Source organism: Theobroma cacao, chromosome 4 (genome assembly GCF_053813885.1).
Source record: "Theobroma cacao isolate CCN51 chromosome 4, ASM5381388v1, whole genome shotgun sequence".
NCBI lineage: Eukaryota > Viridiplantae > Streptophyta > Magnoliopsida > Malvales > Malvaceae > Theobroma > Theobroma cacao.
The window spans coordinates 690,900-715,687 of NC_142642.1; the positions used below are offsets into that span (position 1 = coordinate 690,900).

The 24,788-nt window shown below is 34.5% G+C and overlaps 3 protein-coding genes across 5 annotated transcripts; all 3 read right to left on the reverse strand.

The window, feature by feature from the left end:
- Positions 1-1,590: 1,590 nt before the first annotated feature.
- LOC18600764 (phosphoglucan phosphatase LSF1, chloroplastic) lies at positions 1,591-6,769 on the reverse strand. Its single transcript, XM_007031416.3, has 10 exons — positions 6,456-6,769; positions 6,256-6,362; positions 5,097-5,556; positions 4,864-4,932; positions 4,157-4,278; positions 3,658-3,873; positions 3,016-3,121; positions 2,562-2,674; positions 2,175-2,319; positions 1,591-2,002 (listed from the first exon to the last, which is right to left on the reverse strand). The coding sequence occupies exons 1-10, from the start codon at positions 6,711-6,713 to the stop codon at positions 1,883-1,885; spliced, it is 1,716 nt and encodes a 571-aa protein (XP_007031478.3). The 5' UTR covers positions 6,714-6,769; the 3' UTR covers positions 1,591-1,882.
- Positions 6,770-9,472: 2,703 nt separating this feature from the next.
- Positions 9,473-10,554, reverse strand: LOC18600765 (uncharacterized). Its single transcript, XM_018118786.2, has one exon. The coding sequence runs from the start codon at positions 10,435-10,437 to the stop codon at positions 9,643-9,645; it is 795 nt and encodes a 264-aa protein (XP_017974275.1). The 5' UTR covers positions 10,438-10,554; the 3' UTR covers positions 9,473-9,642.
- Positions 10,555-13,339: 2,785 nt separating this feature from the next.
- LOC18600767 (ATPase E1-E2 type family protein / haloacid dehalogenase-like hydrolase family protein) lies at positions 13,340-23,697 on the reverse strand. Of its 3 annotated transcripts, XM_088805345.1 has the most exons (12): positions 23,083-23,689; positions 22,182-22,303; positions 19,822-21,155; positions 18,914-19,024; positions 18,525-18,804; positions 18,195-18,283; positions 18,009-18,117; positions 17,714-17,932; positions 17,476-17,601; positions 15,331-15,429; positions 14,832-15,023; positions 13,340-14,211 (listed from the first exon to the last, which is right to left on the reverse strand). In XM_088805345.1, exons 2-12 carry the CDS (start codon positions 22,221-22,223, stop codon positions 13,576-13,578), a joined length of 3,237 nt encoding a protein of 1,078 aa, XP_088661471.1. In that variant the 5' UTR covers positions 22,224-22,303; positions 23,083-23,689; the 3' UTR covers positions 13,340-13,575. The 3 variants fall into 3 exon arrangements, with proteins under 3 accessions (XP_088661471.1, XP_017975348.1, XP_088661472.1); XM_018119859.2 differs by having other exon boundaries at positions 22,182-23,697; XM_088805346.1 differs by lacking the exon at positions 22,182-22,303.
- Positions 23,698-24,788: the final 1,091 nt, after the last annotated feature.

Genomic DNA, 24,788 nt, shown 5'->3' on the forward strand with positions numbered 1-24,788 from the left:
TGAAAGAAGACTGGTAAGGTTGGGATAATCCTAGAATGAAAAAATCAATGGTGCAGGAGGGAGGGACATGATGATGGGTGAATATTGGTGATGGGTGTAGTTATGGAGGAGATAAGGCCCTATCTCTAAAACATGGCTCTGGTGATCTGCCTGCTCCTTACAGATTTTTGTTGTGGATGGAATTAACATCCTAGCCATGGCCTTGTCTTGCAAAATGTTTTTCAAGCATTGCAGCAACATTATTATGACCTGCTGTTCCACTTTCCCTGGACCAATGGCGTTTCACTATTCCTTTTCCTGGAAAAGGAGACATTAACCTCAAATTTTGTATCTTATGAGGAAGATGCAGTTTAATTCACTTGCAAAAGTTATCAACTGGTATATAAGGAAAAAAAATGGTCAATTATCTAAAAAAACTTATGAGATATTGACCACTATAATCCGTTATTTAAAAAAAACTTCATAGATTAAAAATGGTGTGAATTTTTAAATATCCAATATCACTCTAATACATAACTGATGTAAGATTCATTACTTTTATCTAAAACCATGACATTCTTCCTTAATTTACCGTTGAAAACTTCTCTTCAATATAGAATTTATAACTTTACTCGTTGAAAACAAATCTCAACAATGTGAAATTCACGTAATTCTATGCTAAATCCGTGACACAGAACATGATGAGAAGGAGACACACAAGTTTATACTACCAAGTTCAGCCCAGAGAGAGTCCACCCGATGCTGGCTTAACCCATCTCCCTCTGTGATACCTACAATTGGTCCAACCCATGCAACATTTGCATGCAAGCGAATGATGCAAACAAACCCTTCGATTTTCCCAAATCTTGAGATTCACTGACCAAAAAGCACTCGAACTGCAACATCCATCTTTCCTAGTTGAAGACTGTAAGTGTGACATTCTTAACTGAGAGAAACAGGGAGGATCCTTCTATCATTCAAACTTAGATGATGTTGTCATATATTTGGACTACCGTTGGTGTTTGTAATAGTGTCAACATTTTTAGCAACGAAGAAGGTTATGGCAACATTTTCCGTTGTCATCTTTTTCAACATGTCTGAACCCAAGTGAGGGAGATTAATGTGGTGCAACTTGAAAATATGTTTAGCTCCTGTCATGTACCTAATGATGTCGTCATGTTATTGCCATTCCCTCGGGGCCTTACACAACTGCGACAGAGAGGACAAAATGCTCTTCCACTCCAAGTTGCTTCTCTTTCGTAGGTAAACTATAATTTACTCCTCCATGAAAATAAAGAAAAGGATCCCTGAGTTCTCCACGGTGGAATACTACTATATAGGTTTAAACATGCTTTATTACCAGAGTCAAAATTCCCCCCCATGCATGTCTGTCAGTAAATGTCATGTCAATATTAAATATTATCAATCTAATCAAAATAATGTCAATATAAAATATTATCAAGTTAATGAATATCACATCATTATGAAAAATTATCACATCATTTCAATTAATGTCATATTAATTTTATTAAGATATCACATCAATATACTTAACAATATTAAAATTAAAACTAACAAATTATAAAAATATAAAAACTCAATTTATGCAAATTATTATATAAAAATTAAATTCATATTTTTTTATAAAATACAAGATCTAATTACATAATTTAACTTTCAAGTGAGTGCTAAGAGTAGCAGTTAAGCATTCTATTCACATATATAGACACCACTTAAAAGTCTACTACAAATTAAACATGCAGCCGGAAGAATTACATTGGATCCATACTCATTGTTTATTGCAGGCTAAATACTAGGTATATGCACGAAGGAATTGAAATATGCTGATATGGAGTCTCAAGGAACAAAATTTACATCGTGGATAGCAGCCAGCTTTGCAAAGCTACTTGGGGGCTAGTCTGATCGGACACACAGAGAATGCAATGCAACGAGCTGCTTTTGCCAGCATGATTCGCTCATTCTCTGTCAAGGGCCTCTCTATCACCTTTATAACATTGGCATCCTAAGACATCAAAAATATAACATTATTCACCAAGGATGTATCTATATATGATAATTAAATTTATATCCCTAACAACTTTGGCCTTTTTCATCAGCTCTCAACTCTGTAAATCCATAATTTGGTTCTCTTTTTCCCCAATATAGTTTACTAGAAGGTGTTCCCAGGGACTAACCTTCTTTTGTGGTTGAATTATGGGCCTCACACTAGCAGTATCACCAATCATGATCACATTGTTAATGTTCCCCCTCTCATCCCTTTCTGTTGGTGAAGACGTTGAATGCCGCCAGTGCCCATTGATAATATACTTGTAGTAATATCTGAAGGCAATACAAGCGACAATTTGCATTTAATGTAACAATAACATAGTAACCAATTGCATGATGTCTGGCAGTGTTATTCTTTTTAACCAGGCCTACTTAGATTCGCAATGGAAAACAACAAATGCTGTAGATGATCAACCAGAAAGCCCCAATAAATAACACTCAATTGTGGTTTTGTGGGGATAATTTCAAAACTAAGGAGCAATTCAAAAAAGAGTTATAGAACATAGACCACTTACTTTCCGTGTGGAAGTCTAATTTCAACTTCATGTTTTGCTCGACCTTTGTGGGTTGCCTTAATTGGTTCTTTCCAATTTTCTGTAAAATCTCCAACTAAGCATACATCCTCCCCCTGTAAGACAAAGACAAGCTCGGTTTTGGATAAAGCTTCACAAAGAGCAGTCGTCATCTACCACTCAACTTTAGTAGCACCAATGGCTTAAACCCTGCATGCTTCTGACTACATTATAGAATTAGTCCTACAAGGTACCTAGCAGTTTAGTTGATAAGTCTTTGGTTAAAATACAACTGCAGGAAGGGATTATGCCACTATGCCTATAGGATGTGGGATTCCCTACCCACCAGAAAAGGAAAACCATTTTGCTTGTTTTTCCAGTTGTGTAGCATATAGCCCAATGCAGAAACAAGAAAGACAAGCAGTAACATAACATATTCATGCTTTTAACAAATTACCTCATGGCCATTCCACACAAAGGTCACAGCATGCGTTGCAGGCCCATCATGTCTGCCACCTTCTACCATAGCTATAAGATCCCACGTTGCCCAAGCAATTGCTGGCCTACATTTAGTTCAAATCAATTGTTCTACAAATTCTTGAAAATATAATATACACCAAAGCTCGGCGAAGCACATACATATTTTTCAGTTTCCTAACGTGTTTCAGTGTAATTATTAAAAACAGTAAGAGAGCCATAAAAATTCCATTACTTTCTGATCAAAATAATTTATCTGCCAATTCCAAATACTAATAGAAGCTTCTTTTTTCTTTTTCTATTAAAGTTGCGCTTCCCATCTTGCACAGAAAAGATTGAGAAGCACATTGACTCCATCAAGTAAGAAATCTTGAACCATGGATGATTGTGGAAGTAAGTGTGATATCTTGTGCATTAGCAACAATCGAATTCATTAATATGTATCATATCATGCATATAGAACCCACGTGCAGCCAAGCTTGGTACCGGAAGAATGCCGAAGTAAAGCTGTGAAACAGCACACGAATCTCTAAACTAATGAATTAAAACAAAGAACAAACAAGTCACAACAGAGCTCATCGATATACCAAGCATTAAGCCACATAAACAATGAAGTGAATACCTGTCTGGCCTGCATGTATGCAATCCAGTGACAAAATTATGAGCTGAATGAAGTGAAGTATCAGTCATCCAGTGCAGGTATGCAATTACACAAGCTGGAGATCGATCAAAACCAGTAGTACAAGTAACAAAGACACGGTGGTTCTTTTTCAACAAGCGTAATAAGAGCCCAACAGAGAATGGCAATTTCTTCCTCATATCAAAGGAGTCTCCATCCCTGAAGAAGTAAATAGAGGCAAATTAATCAGCCCTATCCAGCTAGCATGTCTTAAAAGTTGACAATAATATATGCCAAATCATTGTGAATAGCATCCATTTCCCCTCTTAGCATAGAAAACTCATCATGAAGTAACATCATTCACGAGTTCAAGGAACATGAGTGTATTGAAACCTTCAGTGCTAATGCATCAGGAGATCATATCCAGAAACATGAACAAAATCCTTGCATGGAAAATATCTTTCACAAATATACAAAATACAGAAACATTGATTTTGCTTACTTTATAGGATAATTGATCTTTAGGATATTTAATCTTTGGCATGACTCATTGATCGAATTGGAATTGATTCCCCAATTTTCTGCTTCAATCCCACTCTGAAAATTTAATACAGCCGTAATTCCCTGGTGCAGAATTCCAAGTTAACAATGGGAGATATCGGATGGGAAACAACAGACTTGATGTCAATTTACTGAAAAGACCATCACCAAGAAGAAAAGGGAAACAAATACACAAAAATTGATGCAATGGAGATAGCCTTTTCTCAAGACATCATCTAATATGAAACAGAAAGAGAAACACAGATCAGACAGGAAAATGCAATGGCATAAATTTTGAGCCTAGATTCATCTGTCAAAGAAAATGCAGAAGAGGCAAATTTATTTGCCCCATGAGTCACAATGTTTGAGACTTATTATTGTTTGGTTCTGACAATTATAAAACAAGTGAAGAAATAATGGGCCATGCAAATCTTTTTCTTTATAAAAATCCTTTAGAAGCCCTGTAAGAAAATCCAGTTTCAATGACAACAATGATGCGATCAACCAAAGATTTGGATTGCATAACTGATAGACATCACATTTATCCCCTAGAAATCAGTCTTTAAATTAAAAGCATCATAGTTGCAGAAATTTGTAAGATCGAAGATATAATTTCACATATTCAAAAGCAAATGATTCTGCAGAAATAACAGGTCTGTTTGTGCTCACCGCATCAGACAGAGCTTCTACATCAGCATCTGATTGTATACATGACCCGACATATATCTGCTCTGTAATCTAACAAACAAACAGAAGTGGTTCAAGCAGTTAAAAAAAAAAAAAGCAAATAGGGGGAGAGGGTGAGAGAGAGAGAAGAGCAGGGTGCAGTTAGATGGTGGAAGAAACACTACAAGTCAGTGCCTTAGAAAAGCTATCTAACATTAGAGAGATGTACACTGCACCTTACTGTAACGCATGCCAAGCAAGTGGTTATAGTAAAGCTCGTCTTTGGAACGATTGAGGGCCTTAATATATTCCTCCAGTGGGAAGCTTCCATGAGCCCATTCTCCATCTCCAGGCTCTTCCTCAGAAAAAATACAAACAAGTTGGCTAATGGGAGAAGCAAGAATGTTTTTCTGCAATTTTGAATGTATGTGTCCATTTTGATCATTCAAAAACTTCAATCCCTGCAATGCTAGAAACTTCGAGGAAAATATTACAAAACCAGAATTTCCACCACCCTCAGTAGAAGTTTGTAAATTTGACGCCAATATAGCTTTATTCCAAGTGGCAACAGGCATACGACCTCTATTAAACAAAATGTCAAGATCACTCGAGAGATGCAGTTCATGAATTGGAAACGGAGAGAAGGGTCTCTCAAGAATCAGGCTAAAAGATCCTGTCTTCTCTGTCAGCATCTCCCTGAGAGAAAGCAAAAACTGAAGGTAAAGTAATATAGATGAACAGAGCAGATTGCACAGATGAATGATAAATAACTTTTGACCTTTAATATTTATCAAAGCTAGCTTAGACAAGAGATATATGGCCAGTTGCAATCAACAAAAGATAAAATAAAAAGCCTAGAAACCATAGTTAGCAGAAATTAGTACTTCAGTCCCCTCCCCCCCCCCCCCCCTCCAGCTACGTTTGCCTCGAATATGAAACTAGTTGGACATGCAATAGCTATCTCAAGTCCTCAGTAACATAATTTAAAGTCCGTAGCAAGATTTTTCTGAGCCAAACACCAACAGTTAAAGGGTATTAGAACTTGAAAGTTTTAAAACGTAGTTCAACTTGAAATCAACAAAGCTATGAGCGAATAGAACACTACATCATGCTTTAAACAAATTAGTCATCTGATCTTTATTCAGCTTTGTTAACCAAAGTTCATAGTTGTAATTTACTAACACTAAAGAGATGATTTCAGTGGTTTCACTGCGATTTCCTAAAAATAATACTCTGCATTTGTATAATTGGCAGAAAACATGTTAGCTTTCAAATAAAGTTTTGCATATTTAGTTGTTAACAAAAGCTTAACAACTGATAACTAAGCTTTAAAAAAAAACCATAAAAAGGTTGCAAAAAAAATTAAAATACACTAGCAAATAGAAAATTTCTTACTGAGCATCGCCGAAGTTCTTTATCTCAATAAATCTTCCACCAGACGAATCGCTCGTCTTCTTTAACGTGTCTCCTACCATAATTATTCTTGATTTCTCCGCATTACTCTGCAAAAACAATTTATCATATAAAAAATTAAACTTAAATAACTGATTGTTCATTAAGAAAATCGACGCTAAATTAACCGATAATTGCATTACTCCTCGTTTGAGAGCATGAACAAAGATTTTGCCATCGACGGATAAGCCGAAACGAATGCCGAGTGGTTTCTGTAGAGTAACCATATACTCGTTCAAGTTCATCTTCAACGACGAGTTTTCACTCGACATTGCTAAAACCTTGAGCTGCTTTTTGTTCGACCTCGTCGCTTTAACCGAAACTCCATTGATGAAGCTCGAATCTCTGCTGCGAAGATCGAGAGCTGCTCTGCAACTGAAGAGTTGCATCGGAAACGACATCGTTCCGGAGAAGGAAAAACGAAATGGTGATTGAAGAGATGGAGGAGGAAAAGAAAGAAAATCCAGAGAGATCGGGTAAGAAACCCGTGGTCCACGTGGCGGAATATGGGGCCCGGTTGCATGAGGGTCTTCTAACTTTTATACGTTAAAGCTGCCACGTGGGAAAGATTTTTCCTTTCATGCGATAAGAAAATCTGTTGGATTTTGGAGGTCGTTTGGAGAAGGACGTATATCCAATCATTGACTGACACGTCTGCTAAGTAAGTACTTTGTACAGTGACGGTTATTTGAGAACATTTTTCCCTCAAATAATTGAAGGCAACTTGAAGAAATTGATGCGTGGGAAATGAAATATCAAACATTTTATGCATGAGTTTACATGATATTTTTATTGGAATTAAATATGATAATTTGTCGTGGAAATTAATGCTTTGAAATATTAACTATATATAAAAACAAATAAGTAAACATGAAAAATACTAATATGTATAACCTGCTCCCTCCAATGGTTGGCATAATTCGAACTTACGAATTTTTAATTTCATTACATGTCAAATTAAAGAAGATTATAGATGACATAATATTTAAAATAATTTAAATTATTTAAATAAATTTATTTTTTTATATTTAATTAAATTTTTATATATTTATTTTAAATAAAATAAATTTTTATAATTAATAATTATCGAACTGTTGTTAATCACAATAGTAAAATGAAAATGTTTTTATTATTTGATAATTGTAGCGCACAATTGGCAAAAGCATGATCCATGCATTTCGGATCAAAAGCAATCGTCCGGTACATTAAATAAATGTGCAATAATTAGATGGTGGGGGGTGTTTCCAAGAAGCCTCAGCATTAAATATCTTCACCATTGTCAATGCCAGATTTTGGTCCCAAAACCAAAAGGCTTATGCTCCAAAGATAAAAGCCACAGCCCATGGGGCTTCTATTTCCTATTAAAGAAAAAAAAAATGTCAAAAGTTCCAAACAAAGAAAAACAAAAGGGGGATGGGTGGAGGAATTGGTGTGAAAATTGGCAGCTCGGATTTTGTTAGATTACAATAATATAAATAAATTAACAAGGGTCAAGATTAGTGATATATTAATTTATTATAATTTATAAAATCACTTTACAGTCCGGCAGCCAGAAATAGGATTAGTTCATAAAATAATAGTGCCTGATTTTCCTGAGGAATCCAGCTAGGCACCGGCCTAAAAGGAAAGTTACCCAAAGGATTTGACAATGAATAGCCATGAATAAACTTCAAAAATTAAAATTAAAAAAAGGTATGATTCTGCTCTTGAATTTCTTCACTTTCCCACTTATCTGAAGAGATAAAAAAGGAAGGGATAGAAAAGAATGACTACTTTTTCTTTTCACATTTTCCTATGTCAGTGCAACGTGGAGCGGAAATTTTTTCTAAAGACAATGACAAGAAGTTATGATGGCAGTTGGACTCATTCGGTGATCGGGAAAGGCTATGAGGAAAAGGCTGCGACCTTACTGGACACAGGACCACCCCATTTTCAGCTCATATCTCCTTTTAAGAGCCCACTTCATGGTAATTACTAATTAGTGCTCTACCTTCGAATTTGGAAGCTGGGAAGCTCAACCAAAATTCAGGACCTTCACTCACTTTGCCTTCGTAGCATTTATGGCATTATAATCAGATCCTAAAAGTCTTTACAAGTAAATTGTACTAACTTCATGTCCTTGCTTCATCCTTACCACTTCAACGACAATGAACCGTTTACTTATTCAACTATTAATTGGTTTAAATATAGCTTTCTAAATATCTTATACCAAATTCTATACTACTATGTTTCACCTACTAAGAATTAGAACATGACATTTAAGTTTGACCTTGATGTTGATTTTGGGGGTTCACTCATTAATTCTCTGTTTTTGTTTTTGATGAAAGAGGTCATACAAAATGATTGAAGTTGTCAAACTTGAAATGAAATTGTGAACAAACTAGTTAAAAAAGATAATTATATAAGTTTATGGATCTTGAAATAAAAATTAAAAATTAAAAATGGATGGCGGCTACCTCCGCCTAAAAATAACGACAATTTTATTATTTTTCTCACACTCCAAAAGCCAGAGCCTGGACCACAAGGGCTTTTAATTTCTAGAATTTCTAAGTGATGTAATCTATCAATTTCCACCCCCAAAGTTGTTAGGATAATGAGATTTTTATTAATTTCTCTAGTCTCAAGTACCAGCTTCTAGATGACAACTTGAATCTTTAATAAAGTAAAGCCATCTTTGAATATTTTCAGTTCACATCCAATTATCCAAAACCCATATGTTAATATACAAGTGGAATCACACAATGAAAAGTCACATATATAGTTTGTACTTGTTGTAAGTATGTAGCATTAAATTACACTAACAAATTAACTTATTTTTAATGAAAATTACCAGGCATTCAAAAAGAAGTTGTTGCCACCCCAAACTTTGTATCAACCATTCATACTTTCTTTTTTTTTGCAAGCATAGGCTAAAACAATGGAACAATAAAATCAACTAAAACTATATACTTATTATATATTATAAAAAAAAAACCCATTAATCTCCTAATTGCATGCGTCATACACTCACATACATTTTCAATCATAATTATTAATAATAATAATAATAAAATTCAAGATCTGCTCCATACGGATCTTATTATTAATAATAAAAATAATGATAAAATCATTCAATTTTTTAGCTTGGGCCGAAAGAAGAACGAGAACAAACAAAAAAAACTAAATAATTAATTTCTTCACTATTTACACTCTAATACTATCAAATTTTTTTCCTTTTTACAGATACATTTTCCAATACGAATTGTCGATTTTGAGAATTTAACTCTAGACTTACAGGTGTTCTGATTATTTTTCTCTTTTTTAAAAAAAAAAAAAAATCAGTTTTTTTTCTTAGAAAGGAGGAAAGGTTCTACCTAAACCATGAACATTAGCAAAAATGCCAACCAGGTCCTGCCTGTACGGCAAATACGACCGCCGTTTATCTCCTTCCTTCGACGCCTTATTTCTGACGTAAAAAGCTTCATGCGCCGACAGTTTTTCGACTCTCTTTGTCTTCTTCGCCTGAACTTCACCTTGGGCTTTCTTCTTCGTCGTCGCTGTTTTCTCACTTAACTTCTCTTCATGCTTTTTCCCCGTCGAATTCTTCTCAAAATTCAAAAACGAGGGCAAGGACAAGGACGAAGACGAAGACGAGACTTTGCCGTCGCTGTTGCTTCTCTTAAGCAAATCCTTTAATCGCCACCGTTTCGAACACGATCCCGTGGACCTACTCTTCTTACACCTGTTCGGCGACGATTCCGCTGATTGCTTCGGTGTCCAAACACAGTACGTTCCTGTTGGCACTCCTTCGAGCTCATCCGCCTCCGACGACGATGACGAAGAAGGAAGATCTCCGTCGCCGATGAACAGATCCCTCAACGGAATCCGAATAGCCTCTTCCGCGTCGTCATCGTCACCACCTTTCTCCTCCTCGCCGTTCAACAAGAGATCGCGATTGAAGATTGGAAACGATGAGGTTTGATCAGTATTCTCCCAGAGATTAAAGAACTCGAATTCTTCATCGTCCAAAACATCGTCGCTTTTGAAGTCTCGGGTAACTTTAGCAGCGATATCAACCAGTTTCTTGTCGTCGGAGTAGCAGTTAAAGCTAGGACAAAACGATAACTCCGAGGTGTCGTTCTGCATTTGAATCGTCGGTAAAAAGAAAGAGAGGTAAGCAGAAGGGATTTCAATTTATTTGAAGTGTTCTTGAGAAGCGTGTGAATCTATTTATAGTCGAGAAACAAAGCAAATTAAAAAAAAAAAAAAAGGTTAAAATAAGTGGTAAACAATCTTGAAACTTGGCCTTTTTTATTGTTTTACCACGTGTGATGAGGTGGGCTCACACGTGTGAGATATTTGTGTTTGGTAGATGGTGTTTATGTCATGTTTGGTGTTAAGACTTGAGTTTAGATGGCAAGACTCACACCAAAATTAATATCTATGTTGGGCTTCAAATATAAAACGATGCTCTCACCATCTAATTTTGTGTTTGTTTGTTTAGTTGTAATTTAAATAATAATTAAAAATTTTAAAATTAAACTGAATAAACTCAAATTCGAACTCTAAATGTTAAACTTTTTTTTTACGTGGATTACTAATTAGAAACTCTTCTGATTTTAGCATTTATAAACTTTTAGCTCTTAAGGAATAATAATTTTTTTTCTTTTTCCTTAGAAAAAAAGGTACAAAACAACATTTAATGGAAAGAATTCCAAATTAAGAGAAGATCCGTGTTATGCTTACGGATTAATAATTGATTAGATGCTTCCATTTATGGGTGTAATTGCATAAATAAAAAGCTTAAGAGACAAATCTCTTAATTTTAGAAAATACTTTCATGTGTTTAAATTGATAACGTCATCATTCCTTGGTTACAATAATCTTTATTTAATTAAATATATATTTTATGATACATTAATTAAATAATAAAATTTATTTAATACAAAATAAAAATATAAAAAATTATTTGAAATTTTCTAATTTGGAGACTTAAGCTTATAAGATAAATATACATATATTAATCAAGTCGTAGTACTTTATTTTATTTTATTTTATTTTATACAATAAGATTGGATACTTAAAATAAGGTTTTTGCATTGGCTAATGAATATGAAAAGGTTTCATAATGGGGAGGATTCAAATCCCAGCTTTTCAGATCATAATAGTTTAAAATATAGCCTAATTCTCATTTGCCAGCCATGAACATTCTTTGAAAAAGGCAACCAAACAGACATGAAATAAGGTATTTGTCTGTTCTAGAAAATTAAAATTAAAATAAAAAGAAATAAATACAAAACCATAGACTTTCTAGAAGGCAGATCATGGACCAAAGGAAACAGCAAAGGGATGACGTTGATTGAGAAATCTGAGGGGGAAAAAACCCTTGTTTAATAAGCAAAGACAAGTTGGAAGTATTTATTTGAAACTTAGGTTAAGATGAATGTTACATTAAAAAGTATAATTATGCTAAAGATTGTTAAGAGTGATTAATAAAAGAGTGGGGAACCACTTTCTATTTTATTTACATATTAATGCACACCTAATTGCTGACCTACATGAACCATTAATTTACGCCGTGGTTCACTATGTTTTCTATGTGAAGATCATGCGAATAAAGCTTTGTTAGTCTTATTGTTTATTCTCACAAACATCTCAGAAAATAACAAAATGAGATCTCATTGAATTTAAGGTTATTTACTTGTTATAATCAATATGTAAAGACATAATATTTAAAAAAAATCTTGAATTATTTAAAAATATTTAAATAAATTTTATTTTTTTATTATATTTAATTAAAATTTTACATTTTTATTTTAAATCAAATTAGATATTTATGACCAATTATTGATTAATTATCATTAATCAATACATCACTTATCATTTTTTATATCATATGTTATTTTGATATGTCATAATCAATAGTGAACAAAATATTTTATATGGTTATATGATAATTTTTTATGTTTTATACCAACATAACTTGAATAATAAATAAATATAAAAATAATAAATAATATTTTAATTAAATAAATATAATTACTATCAGAAATCCAAGAATCCCAAACGTAGGGGTCTGTTATTCAATGACAGAAAGAAGGCGGAAACAGAATTAGGAATTGCATTCAATAAGCTGCTGCGTTAGCCTTCCAGTGGCTCAGAATTCTAATGATGTTACAGATTAACGGCCCCACCTGCCTAAGCCTATTGAATATTAGGATGTGTTGTTCTAGCCGCAGTGACTTAGATTTGACCTTGCTTCTCAAGAATATGGAAGGATTATGGCAACTACCCTTAGACCAGAACTAACCGGTTGTGTTGTTAACTGTTAATTTAATTATTAAATTCCAGGAAAGCTTTCCCTATAACGTTTTTTGCAATATATAGACTCAAGTCAATTGGATAGCTACCACTCGACTAGTATGTTTGGCATGGTTCATGGTTCATGGTTGTGCGTGAAAATTAAGGATTTGTCTCATTTTCGGTGGCTTGATGGGGATAGGTCTTCGTCAAGATGTGAGTTCTGAGAGAAAACTGGGTGCATGCACTAGGAACCCTATCCATGAGAAATCTATCCTGCAGATTATAGTGGTGGGAATGATACTTACTTCCACCAAAGCCTTGACAAGGAACTGTCATATCATTCATGCTGCTCAAGCAATACATCAAAAGAGATGAATGGGGGACAGTTGTGTAGAGTTCTTCCCTTCAATGGAAGGTTAGAGGAGAATGAGAGCTGATGGGCCACCTCTTAGAAGAGGATATGAGATGCTTTCCCATAGACACTTTGAAACACAAAGCTCTTTCTCTTATCAGTATACATTCATTGATTTGAAGAAGATAATTAACACATGCAAGGGAAGGGGTGGGTTTACTTTATAAATGCATTGCTTGAAAGCTTCTCAGTAAGAAAATGCTCCCCTGTTCCATGTCAGGGAATTTGAGAACACTAACCATGGACTTTCAGCGTCCTCATATGAAATCAACTATGGTTTCACTTGCAATTGATTTTTGGTTGTCAGGAAAGTTGAAGTACGCATCACCTTCATTGCACATTCAAAATTCAGACAAGCTTATGAAAAGAATAAATTACATATCTGTGAGATCAGTAAGTTTGAAGCATAGGCATGGATAAACACGACTTCATAAATCAGATTTACATGCGTAATCTACACGTGGAGTTGAGCAGAAGCAATTCCATGTTCATGCTCTCCTCTAGACCTACCGTAACATATACAGAGAAAAAAGAACCCTACCCATATCAAAGTCAGCCCTGTACCAGTGTCATGAGTTCTTTCGCCTTGGACTTGCCTTTAGATTATCTATTCTGATGCTAATCAAGTCACTAGAAATTCGGGTCTCTGGGCTTTCTGGGCTTTCTGAAAGTCTTTGTGCTGTATCGTGTTCCTGTTCCAAGCCTTCTGACCGTAGTATTTGTATTCTATCATGCTCCATTGGTCGAAACCGAATCTGAAAAGCCCTATAGGAAAATAGAGGTAGTAGTGTGGAAATAACAACAAGAAGGGTGGTGATCCAATATAGAACGCTTGGAGCACAAGCTTCCACAAGAACCTTGTATGCTGTTGTAGATAATGTAGGCGGGAGTGAACCATAAACCATCAAGAATATATACCATAAGGCAATGCTTCCCCAGATGAACAGGTGCTGGATCCATGTGAAGTAATTGATCGAAAGTGCCATTTGGCAATTTACTGCCCACACTACACAAGTATACATTGTCACCCCAAGAACTGCGTAATCAGCAACTTGACCATCTCTTCGGAATGCCTGACCAGTTATCAAGTTGGTGGTTAAGAAGAATATGATTATGGAACTAAGAACTCCATTAAACATCCAGCCAAGTATGCGGAGCCAGTTGAAGAGGATGTCCTGCACACCCTCTTGGTATAATAAAGGATGCTGCAAAGAAAAAGAATGTTATCCTAAGTTTGTGTACACAGGAGGTAGCCATTGAGAACACTGATAAACAAGTTGCTACTTTGGAGTGAAGTTGCAACTATAACATCCCATTTAATACAAATAGTTAAGATTTAAGAATTGCATTCATTTGACATGCCAAGTGTTCTTGCAAGTGTACCAAATTTATCTGAGACCCGGAGCAATTTTGAGTCAACAGATTAGCAGCATAGTTTTATATTTCTCATGCATAAAAGCATATTTCAGAAACAAAATTGGGGTTTAAATGTTGACAACAACAATGGCCATAATGATGAGGAAAACTAACAACATTTTGCAACTTCATAACTCGGTACACAAGAGAAGTGAAATTTTAACAGGACTGGCAATAAGCTTAAGCAGGAGGAATGACAAGAGGTGGGAGGACCCTTTCCTTCCACAATATAACTCCTTCACGGTATCAGTTCCTTAACAGGTAAAAGGTTTGATGGTTAAAACCCAGTTAGGGTTGCCTCTCACTGAATGTCCCATCTCGCTCTTTTTTAAGCGCCCAAATTCCTTTCTTATTGTTGATATGTATCAAATCTTCAAGGTATAAAGAATTAACATAAAGAATTGTTTACCTTGAGGCAAAGTCTGGCTGAAACATCCTGATCAAAAACACCAAGAGCGATTACTGGCAGTGAAGTGAAGAAAACATTGTAGCATGACATGTACCAATCGTTATAAGCAGGCTGGCCAGAGAAAGAAGCGTAGGCCTCAAACCAAAACAGTGTAAATCCAAAAGTGATGTTCTTGTAGAAAAAGTAACATATCTGCAGTGACCAGAAAATAGAATCTTGATGTAAGCATGGATGATTCATTTTGTTAAACATTTGCCTAATCTGTCCCCCAAAAATTGGAAGAGATCACCAAACAATTTGTTTAAGATCTCATTCTCCTTTCAAGGAATGAACACCAATTTGAAGAAGATAATCTAGAGCTAACACAGAAATATAGATTGAGTAAAAGGTAATAAACCACAACAAAAATTATCATTCTCGGATCTTGAGATATCAAAATCATAGGTGTATCTCAGGTTAATTCTGGACAGATAGGAGAAACAGGACAGAACAGTTTTACCATCATTGCTATTCGCCTGTAACACCAATGACCATGCACCAATAATAAACGTTCCAGAAAACGAAATTGACCTATTGAAAAATCACTTGCCATCACAGCCTGCAAATCATAGTAGGTATTAAAAGTAAATCGGAAAGCAGACAATCACAGTTATATAGCTTGAATTTTGAAAAGTAGTTCAACAGACCATGATCTAAAGAAAAAGTAATAGCAAAGCTTTTCAAAAAGCAAAAATATGTTTGCCAAAAAGGAAAAAAAAAGAAGAAACAAAAATATGTGAAGTCCTTATGGAGGAAGCAGAAATTCAATTCTCAAAAGTAACAGTCAAGAGAAATGGTATATGAATGGAGAAATCAAAATCAAATAGAGAGGACAAACACATATATCTGTCTCTCTCCTTCATTCTTAACTACCACCTCTTCTGATGATTGTCAAGAAAATCTTAATCAAGCAGCAAATGGTTGTCAATTGTCACCACCCATCTTAACAAATTTATAAAGTTCGAGTTCATTCTTCCCCTCAAAGAGGTAAAGCATAGAAAGCCACAAATCTTATCAAATCATTCAATTGTTCCTATAAAATGGATGAACTATCAAGCATCAGCCACAAAACAAGGTAACTACAATGGAAGAAGGCAAGAGCCAAGCTGATGCTGATAAGATGATCGGTAGTAAAAATCACTTCATGCCTAGGCACATCAAAAACCAATAATGGACACATCTTGAGAAAGGAGATCATCATATGATTTGGCTTTCAGTATTTGCTTTAGTATGGTCCTATTCACTAACTCTTAACTAATCATCTCAAAACCCTAATCTGTAAAAGATAACAGACAAGTTTGCAAAAGATAATGTTTCTATGAGCACTTTCAAACCCTAATTGGAAAGGTCATAACTAAAGCCCACTTTAGCAATGAAATGCAAACAAATAAAACCAAAATAACTAAGGCCATGTTTTTTAAACCTACACCAAAAAAAAGCATGCCCAACTACTTTGGCAATAGTCTTCCATCAGAAGCTGGCAGCAAATATTATTAGAGTATTTTATAAACAAGGGTTCAATGGCCAAGAACTTTTCTTTTTGACAGGCCCTGTTTTGGGCCCTTTCCATATATTTGCAGTCCATTTTCTTCCCCCTTTCTCTAGTTCAGTAACAGTGTGTTCAAAATTTTTTTAGTTGACATGTCCTTTTTGTCATTCTCTTTTTACCAAGTTGATAATATTATTCTAAATAACAAGAAGTTAGTTTTCTTTATTCCATGAAGCTTTTTAATAGTACTTGACTTTAAACAGAAAACCAAATCATAATTGTTTATGCACGTTTATAAACTAAATTCCTATATTAATTAAATGACTTTAGTGCTCTATAATATACTCAATAACTTGATTTGGTCAAAAGTTTTAGTGAAGATGCAATTAAATAGTTGATTTAAAAGTTAAAAGTGTGATTTATGAATCGCGAGAGTTAATTTGTAAATTTAAAGAGCTAACACTATGAAAAATGTAAGTATGTAATGATGTTCTAATAATTTTCCAAATGTGTATGCCAAACTACAATGACCAATTAATTTGTTAACTATTTATAATTATTTATAAGTTGAGTCAAAGTAATACCTTAATGAGTACAATTTGTTAACTATAGTTAAAATGAAAACTTAAAATTGCAATTATCATATATATATTTTTTTGTTTGAAGTATAGTATAAATACAGTTAATTTTGTTAATTGACTTCTAAATTTAATTATTGCCAAAAACCACAAACAAATTTTGATATTTTAATTTTTGTACAATAAATCAACAAAATATATAATTTTATTTATTATTTTGATAAATAATTTCAAAAGTCTATCCCTCAACATTATATTTCAGTGGCAATGCAAGGGGTAATATGTTTGTTTTTTTCTAAAGAAAACATGTCAATATAAGGCAAAGAAGATAGAAAATTCAAAGCTACACATTGTGAATATGTGAGGCATTTTATATTTCAAAAGACATGCAAGAAATCTAATCAGAGACCATTAACAGCTAACACGAACTAAGAGTAGCATCTCACAAGGAAATACGCTCCAACCTAATCCTGAAAACAGAAATGACAAATGTACATATTATAAGAGAAAACTACAGAAATGAAGAACATATTTTTACCTGCATCCCTTCAACGCCACTGATGCCAACTCCAATATCAGCCTCTTGAAGCATGCCAACATCATTTGCCCCATCACCAATTGCTAGTGTTGTTTTACTTGTTACGGATTTGACCTGCCTTGTAACCTGCATATCTTCTAGAATTCTATCAGATTATTTCCATGTCAGTAACAACAGAGCCTAATAATCTTTATAAAACTCCCATAGTGTACTTGATTCCCCTAATCATGATACTTACAAGAGCCTTTTGCTTGGGAGAAGAGCGACAGCATATAACAGTAGCACAATCCATTGCTAGATCCATGAAGCGGTTTACCAGACTCTTGTCCAGAGCAAAAGTCAAGGACTTGCCATCAATAATCAAACCAAACTCAGCTGGAGGTTCTCTAGTTAAAAGTTCTCTAGCTACTTGAGATTTTCCATCACATATTTGCTGTGCTACACTTGCAAGAGAAGCCTAATAATAATAATAGATTCAGACTTCCCACAATAAGGACTGCATTAACATCACTTTAGAATGATGTAGTCTATACCTTTGCAGTGGCCTCCTTATCCCCACGTTTCTCCAAGGCTTCAATTTCAGGTGACTCTAGCGTAATCACAATCTGTTTCATTCCATGTCTTAGTAGACTGCATGCATACCTGTAGAAATATAATATTTATAACATTTATGTTCACTAAAGTATAGATGATAAGTTTGATTCAACTTGTCACAATACCCAATATTGATAGCAGTTCCCTTCTTGTCGCCTGTCAAGACCCATATTCTGATTCTAGCTTTTGCAAGCTTGTCAATACAGTCAGGGACCTACATGCCAGAGAAATATAGTGGTTTATAGAAACCATTGGGTAATTTAAAAAGAAAATAAACTGATTTACATACACAATTGGCCACTTATTTTCTTTGTTAAGATATTATCGATATTACAATATAACATCAATAAGATGGTACATGTTAGAAGTATTGAGATAGGTCAGGATTCAGAAGTTTCACTAGGAATTATTAAAATAATGGTTGCTACACATTATGAACTAATGAAATTACTGACCCCCTTTTGTAGTTTATCTTCAACAGCTGTGGCACCCAGAAGAATTAAATCCCTTTCAATTCTGTCAGCCAACTCATCCACTAAAACATCTTGATCAGCAGTTAAATAAGTTTTGGCTTTCATAAATTCCTCTTCCCATAATCTATACTCATCATCATCATCAAGCTCACGATATGCAATTGCCAAGGTTCGTAATCCCGCCTCAGAATATCTGTCAATGTGCTCCTTGGTCTGCGCCTCAAACGCCCGCCCATGCTTTGCAAGCCTTTCAAATATCACACTGAATGCGTAGTGACAAATGAAAATACACATCAACTGATCTATTTTAGAACTCCATAAAATTCTACCACAATATATCTGAATGAGGATATCTGGTTCTCAGTTCTGACCTGTCCGCACCCTTAGCAAGGAGCAACAACTGGTTCTCTGGGTTCCTTACAATTACAGACATCCTTTTGCGAGCACTACTGAACTCCAACACATGAAGAAGCTTGTATACCCTGAAATGTAGAAACTTATTAATTCACATGCAATGTGGACTGAATTTCACAACAAATGGGGAAAAAAATAAGAGTAGCATCATAAGAACAACAGATTTTGCATATAGTAAGTAAGCAGCTGCTTCCCTTTAAGTACCCAACTTTAGATACTGGAGCCAGCAGCCTTTTAGCTATCTTCTAATAGGATTACATGATGGGAGTGTGTGAAACCAAGAATACAAGAGCCTTGACAGGAGTAATTTTCCCTGTAAACTCTTACCTGATTCCTTTCCTCCACAGAGGCCAAAAAACAGAGAGAAATAAAATCTTTCACTTTTTTCCCTATCTGTACAATAATGGCCACCAACAAGACTTCTACATATAATAAAATATCGCACATAAAAAATATATATACAACACTATACACCTATGTTACAATTATAATGTAGCAGAAAGATTAATAGTGTTATTTTCACCATCAAGCTGCATTTTAAAGCACCTATATTCAGAGGAAAAAAGGATGAGCAAAACTGAAAATAATGCAGCTTCACTAGCAAAAGGGATATCTATTGTTTGCACAAAAAGACCAGTGCTTTGAAAAAAAAAAGAAAGGTCTTTTCATTGCTGCCTTGTATAGCAGTTGATTTAAATTTATACAAAAAGTTAGTGAAAGTAACTAATCAAAACCTTTGCTAAAACTGCCAGGGACTAGTGCATGAATACATTAATGAAGCCACAAAACTTGTTTTGTCCTAGATATGATTGATAGAGACCATAAAAGACTAAGAACATGATGTAAAAGGGTCCAAAAAGATTACCTTTCAACACTTTTCCCACTGACGAGATCTAATTCATGCAATTTTATGCTGGTTTGATTCCTTACGAAAAACTGAAAACCAACCTCTTTTGCAGCAATGACAAAGGCTGCTTCATCTGGTGACTCAGCTTCATAAACAATCTCACCAGATTCTATTTTTTCAGGAACAGCTGTATGGCAAGTTGCTAAGACCCGAAAGAACTTCTGAATAACATCTGAATGAGGTTCCTTCACCCATTGCCCATTCATAATGCGTTCATCTCTGAAGTTGAAACCCTTAACAGATGTTCCTGAGTCAACATCATCGATAGGCATTGGTTCAGGCAATCTCTCACCTCTTTTCCGTGCCAGGGCAATTTCTACCTCTGTCATGCCACGACCATAAGCAGTACCAGCTATGGAGCATTTCACAAACTCCATTGAATTACATGTCAAAGTTCCTGTTTTGTCAGAGAGTATAGTAGAGACCTGACCAAGTTCCTCATTCAAATTAGATGTCCGTGCATGTGCTGGCCTATCTGTTTCCTCATCATACATAGCCCGATCTTGGTTAATGAAAATACTTTGTAAAACCTTGACAATCTCAATGGAAACATACAAGGATATTGGTATCAAATATCCATACAACATAAGGCCTGTCAAGAAATGAAAAAATCCAGACAATGATGCTCTTCTGGGGTCATAGAATACAGTTGTTTTATCTGATCGAAGATACCACCTTCTATAATTAGCACCACTAATATCCTTTTTAGTTTCAATTCCAAAAAACAGAGATCCTATAAATGATACCAAAATCAGAGTACTGAAAAGGACATACACTATCTTATCCATCCTCCTCTCAATCTTAGTCCTCTTGGAAGGAGGATCTGTAGCATTCTGCATTACTTTTGTGTCATGTCCAGTGAAAATAACCACACCATAGATATAATCAGTATTTTTCAGTTTAGAATCTCTCAAAAGGATCTGCTGTAGGGCAAGTGGGTACTGTTGACAATCATAGTGCAATGTTCCAACAAAAGAATAAAGATGTTCATTTGGGTCCTCACACTTGATCACCGCTCTAAATTCCTTAAGCATCTCTGCATCATGCAGGGAGGATGTTACCTCTAGGGCATGCTTCAACTTTAAATTAGTCTCTCCATCAAGGTTCATTGTGTCAACATAACAAACACCATCTTCATAGCTAGAAGAAAGTAAGAGTATATCAGCTGGGAAATATTCATCCTTATGCACCTTTACAAGGTCACCAACACGAAGATTCTTCCATTTGCTTTCTCTGAAAGAACAACTTCTTTTATCATAAACTTCAACCTTTCGATTGTTTGCCTCTACATCCTGAAACCATGTAAAAGCAAATTTAGATATCTTACATAAATTCAAAGGGAAATTTGTTAGAAGGAAGAGCACCCTGTGAAGAGGAAGGGGTTTGGACAAGCCAAGCTTGAGCAAGACTGCAGCAAGCAAAACAGTACATCTCAAGAACCAATAAGGACAGAGGGCCAATAAAAACATGAAGAAATTACATTTCACTCTGTGAGCAATCTGAAATGAAAAATTGCATCTAAAATAACTCCAACATGAAGCTAAATAAAGTTCTTTCAGAAACCAGCAATATAAACCATAACCAGTTTCAAGATTATAGCTTAGCGACATCATATAATTAAGAAAAATTAAAGCTGCACCAATCCCTACATAAAAAGAGTTTATTATCTTATTATTCTTTTGCCCAAGCATAAAATGAGTTTGTTCGCTTACAAAGGTTTAGAATTTATACCGATCAACAAAGTCATTATAGGTGTTGAATTAAAGCAGTTAAATCAATCATTGTGCATCTATTTTGGAAAGATGTAAAGAGCAAAGTACAGGACAGCAGTCATCTTCTCACTATTAACGTGAAGATACAAATTAAAATTTATCGTGACAATAAAACAGCATGATTATCATAAATAGTTGCTGCTCTACAGGAACAACATAACTACCAGGACCTTAGTCATAAATTTTGATGGCATGCCATGTGATGCAAAGCTTGCAGATTTACAGGTAAAATTGTGAAATTTCTGACTTAGTTAACAGCATGATTTCTCCTATTCATTAAACTCATGTTTTAGTTTGAAGTTATTCCTATTAAAGTTACTTTCACTCAATACAAGTCCATTTCTTTCTTCTTGTTCTTCTTGTTCTTCTTTTTTTTTTTGCTGAAAATATAAAGAGTCCAATTTCAACCTAAAGTATTTGCATTAGGAAACCAACTAGCAGTACAGAAAGCAAATGGTTAAAACAAAAGAGGAGGGACGAAGGGGGAGTTTGAAGCACAAAGCCAGAAGCAAGCACTGAAAGGAGAAGAAGAAATTCAAGCATCACCTGCAGTCTTCGCCTCCAATCTTCCACACCTTCTTTGGCCATTGTAGCTCCAATCACCACAATCAGGGGTACAAGAAGGCTAGGTGCTGAATATGGTGCCAATGGACTAAACGAAACACAAGCTGCAACAAGAAAGTATATATTTGCAACTCTCCTAAACTGCTCAAACAAAGACTTTGGGATAAAATTAACTGCTGTATACTTGGTAGTGGACACATAATTTCCCCTATAATTAAGACGAATTTGCTCTTGACAATCAGGTTCATTGCAATACACCACTCTTGAGTACCCTTTTTGCCCTATTTGGGCATGTTCATCTGTAGGCGTAGGTCGAAAACACGCCAATGAGTAAAGTTTGCTTAAATGTATACTTCTTTTCCTTACTCTAGTCATCTCCATGGCTTAAAACCAAATGGGGTTTCTCTCCTTGCCAATAAAATCACAAAACCAAACCTCTCAGACTTCCCTCACAATTATCAACCACATTAATCTTCCAACTTAACCACTAGTTGACTACATAGAAAAAAGAAAAGAAAAAGCCAGAACCTTCCTCTTCTTAACCAAAAAATCCCCTTTATATCACAATATCAACAGTAAGCACCCTCCAATCCATTCAAATTCACCAAAACAGAAGCAAAAACCAACCCAGTAACTATAAATTCCTATCTTTGTGCCCACATGAGCTTTGAATGCTTAGATTTCTTAGCCAAAGCAAAACACAGAAAGTGCATGAACTAGCATAAAAAGCTCGACTTTCATAAAAAAAAAATGAAAAGCCCATATGTCTAACCTTAACTCAACAATTTAAGACAACCCAACAAATGAAATTGTCTTAAAAAAAAATCCTCATGCCACCAACAAGTTCTTTTATCAACCGTTTCAGAAAAAAAAAATTCCTTACTTTCAGTTGAAGTTCCAGAGATCTCTTCCTTCTTGTCTGAAAGTTGCAAACTTTAAAAGGAGTGTGAGAAAGACAAGATTAAAAAAAGTGAGGAGCTTTGCATTAGTGAGAGAAACAACGAGTAGTTAGCTTTGCCGCTTTTATAAGCAAGAACTAACTATGACAACTTTAACATAGATGGTACGGCATGGGATCATTGCCTTATACACACACACACACAAACATACACCAAAAAACAAGAAAAAAAAAAAGAAAGAAAACCCAGGTTAAATTACAGTTCAGCCACCTGTTTCTCAGTATCATCTTTGCAATAACATTCCACACAAGCTGTAAACTCCCCCCACGGTGAAGTCAAAGGAAACTGAGATTAGATTTTCCCATCATGAGGTGGCAAAGTGAAATCCTTACACGTGGATGATTGGTTTCAGGAGATGAACAGTCACAAGAGTGGGTGATGAAATTGTTGATGAATGATTCTTTGTACCCTATCACCAATCTGTACTCTGAGTGGACTCAGATTTTCATTTTCATTTTTGCTTTTGGACTTTGAAGAATTAATGCTGGCAGAGAAAGGGTTAAAGGAAGAGACAATAATAATGCACATTTCATGTCTTTTGTCATTCAACTTTGGTGAGAAAGGTTTCGCTATGTTTTCCAAATGGTCCCAAATTTCTTTTTCTATTAAATACTCCAATTTTCTGTCACATACTACAACTATAGGTTAAAATTTAATATACTTAAATTTATTAAACTATAAGTAACCAACAGTACTAATTAAATAATATAATTTTTTCCTGAAATAGAAAACTTGGCTCATGTCCTTAATCCTCATGACACTAGTTGGGAAACCATTAAAAATTATACATTTAGTCTAAGATAACTCACCTGGAATTTGATTGCTTGTGAATATTTTATTAAAGGTTAAATTTTTAAAAAACAAATTTTTTTTGTATTTTAATGTATAAGATTCACTTGAATTTCATTGTTCAAATTCGTGACCTTAATTAAATATATATTTTATTCATCTTTTTTTTCAGTTTTTTTTTTTTTTTTACTTTCGCAGAGATTAAGATAAAGTTTTGGTTTTTTATGTATTTATATTAAACGTTGAAATTTTTTTATAATATAGATTTCTGATATATTTGTAATATAAAAATGTAAATAAAAAATTAATATGAAAACAAAATATTAGACATATAAAAAAGGGGAAAAAAGACTTTATTAAAAAACATCCCAAAAAAATAAAAAAATAAAAAGACGGAAGGAATATATTATGTCAAATAATTTCATTTTTGAAAAATGATTAGCCCTTTTAACTAGAATTGATTAGTGATCATATAAGATTGTGATTACCTTAATCAAAGAACTTTGTAACCACAAAGTAGCATAAATGTCACTTTCAAAACGAATCCCACTTTGTGATTTGTGTAACCCTTTGAGGACAAAGAAAATCATACAAAATTATCATAAATTCTAAATAAATGAATAAAATGCACACGTAACTTTCAATGTCACGTGTTTTTAACGTCCAAATTCTAAACATTATCTTCCATCTTTCCTAATTTTACCATCAATTCAATATATTTAAGCTAAATAACTATTTTAACTGCACAATTTTCTTTTAACTCTCTTAATTTGATATAATGTTGACTCGAAAAGTAAAATATATCATGTGATTATATTATCATGTCAAATTAGTATCTGTT

Excerpts from the sequence above, each read along its gene's own strand:
- LOC18600765 (XM_018118786.2), bottom strand. The coding sequence starts at position 10,437 with ATGCAGAACGACACCTCGGAGTTATCGTTTTGTCCTAGCTTTAACTGC.
- LOC18600767 (XM_018119859.2), bottom strand. The coding sequence starts at position 22,580 with ATGGAGATGACTAGAGTAAGGAAAAGAAGTATACATTTAAGCAAACTT. Across the intron at positions 19,025-19,821 it reads AGTGGGAAAAGTGTTGAAAG|GGTATACAAGCTTCTTCATG; the intron begins GTAATCTTTTTG and ends TCTACATTTCAG. Across the intron at positions 14,212-14,831 it reads CAGCCAGACTTTGCCTCAAG|CATCCTTTATTATACCAAGA; the intron begins GTAAACAATTCT and ends TTTTCTTTGCAG.
- LOC18600764 (XM_007031416.3), bottom strand. The coding sequence starts at position 6,713 with ATGTCGTTTCCGATGCAACTCTTCAGTTGCAGAGCAGCTCTCGATCTT. Across the intron at positions 4,933-5,096 it reads TTGGCATGCGTTACAGTAAG|ATTACAGAGCAGATATATGT; the intron begins GTGCAGTGTACA and ends TTTGTTTGTTAG. Across the intron at positions 2,320-2,561 it reads ATTAGACTTCCACACGGAAA|ATATTACTACAAGTATATTA; the intron begins GTAAGTGGTCTA and ends TATTGCCTTCAG.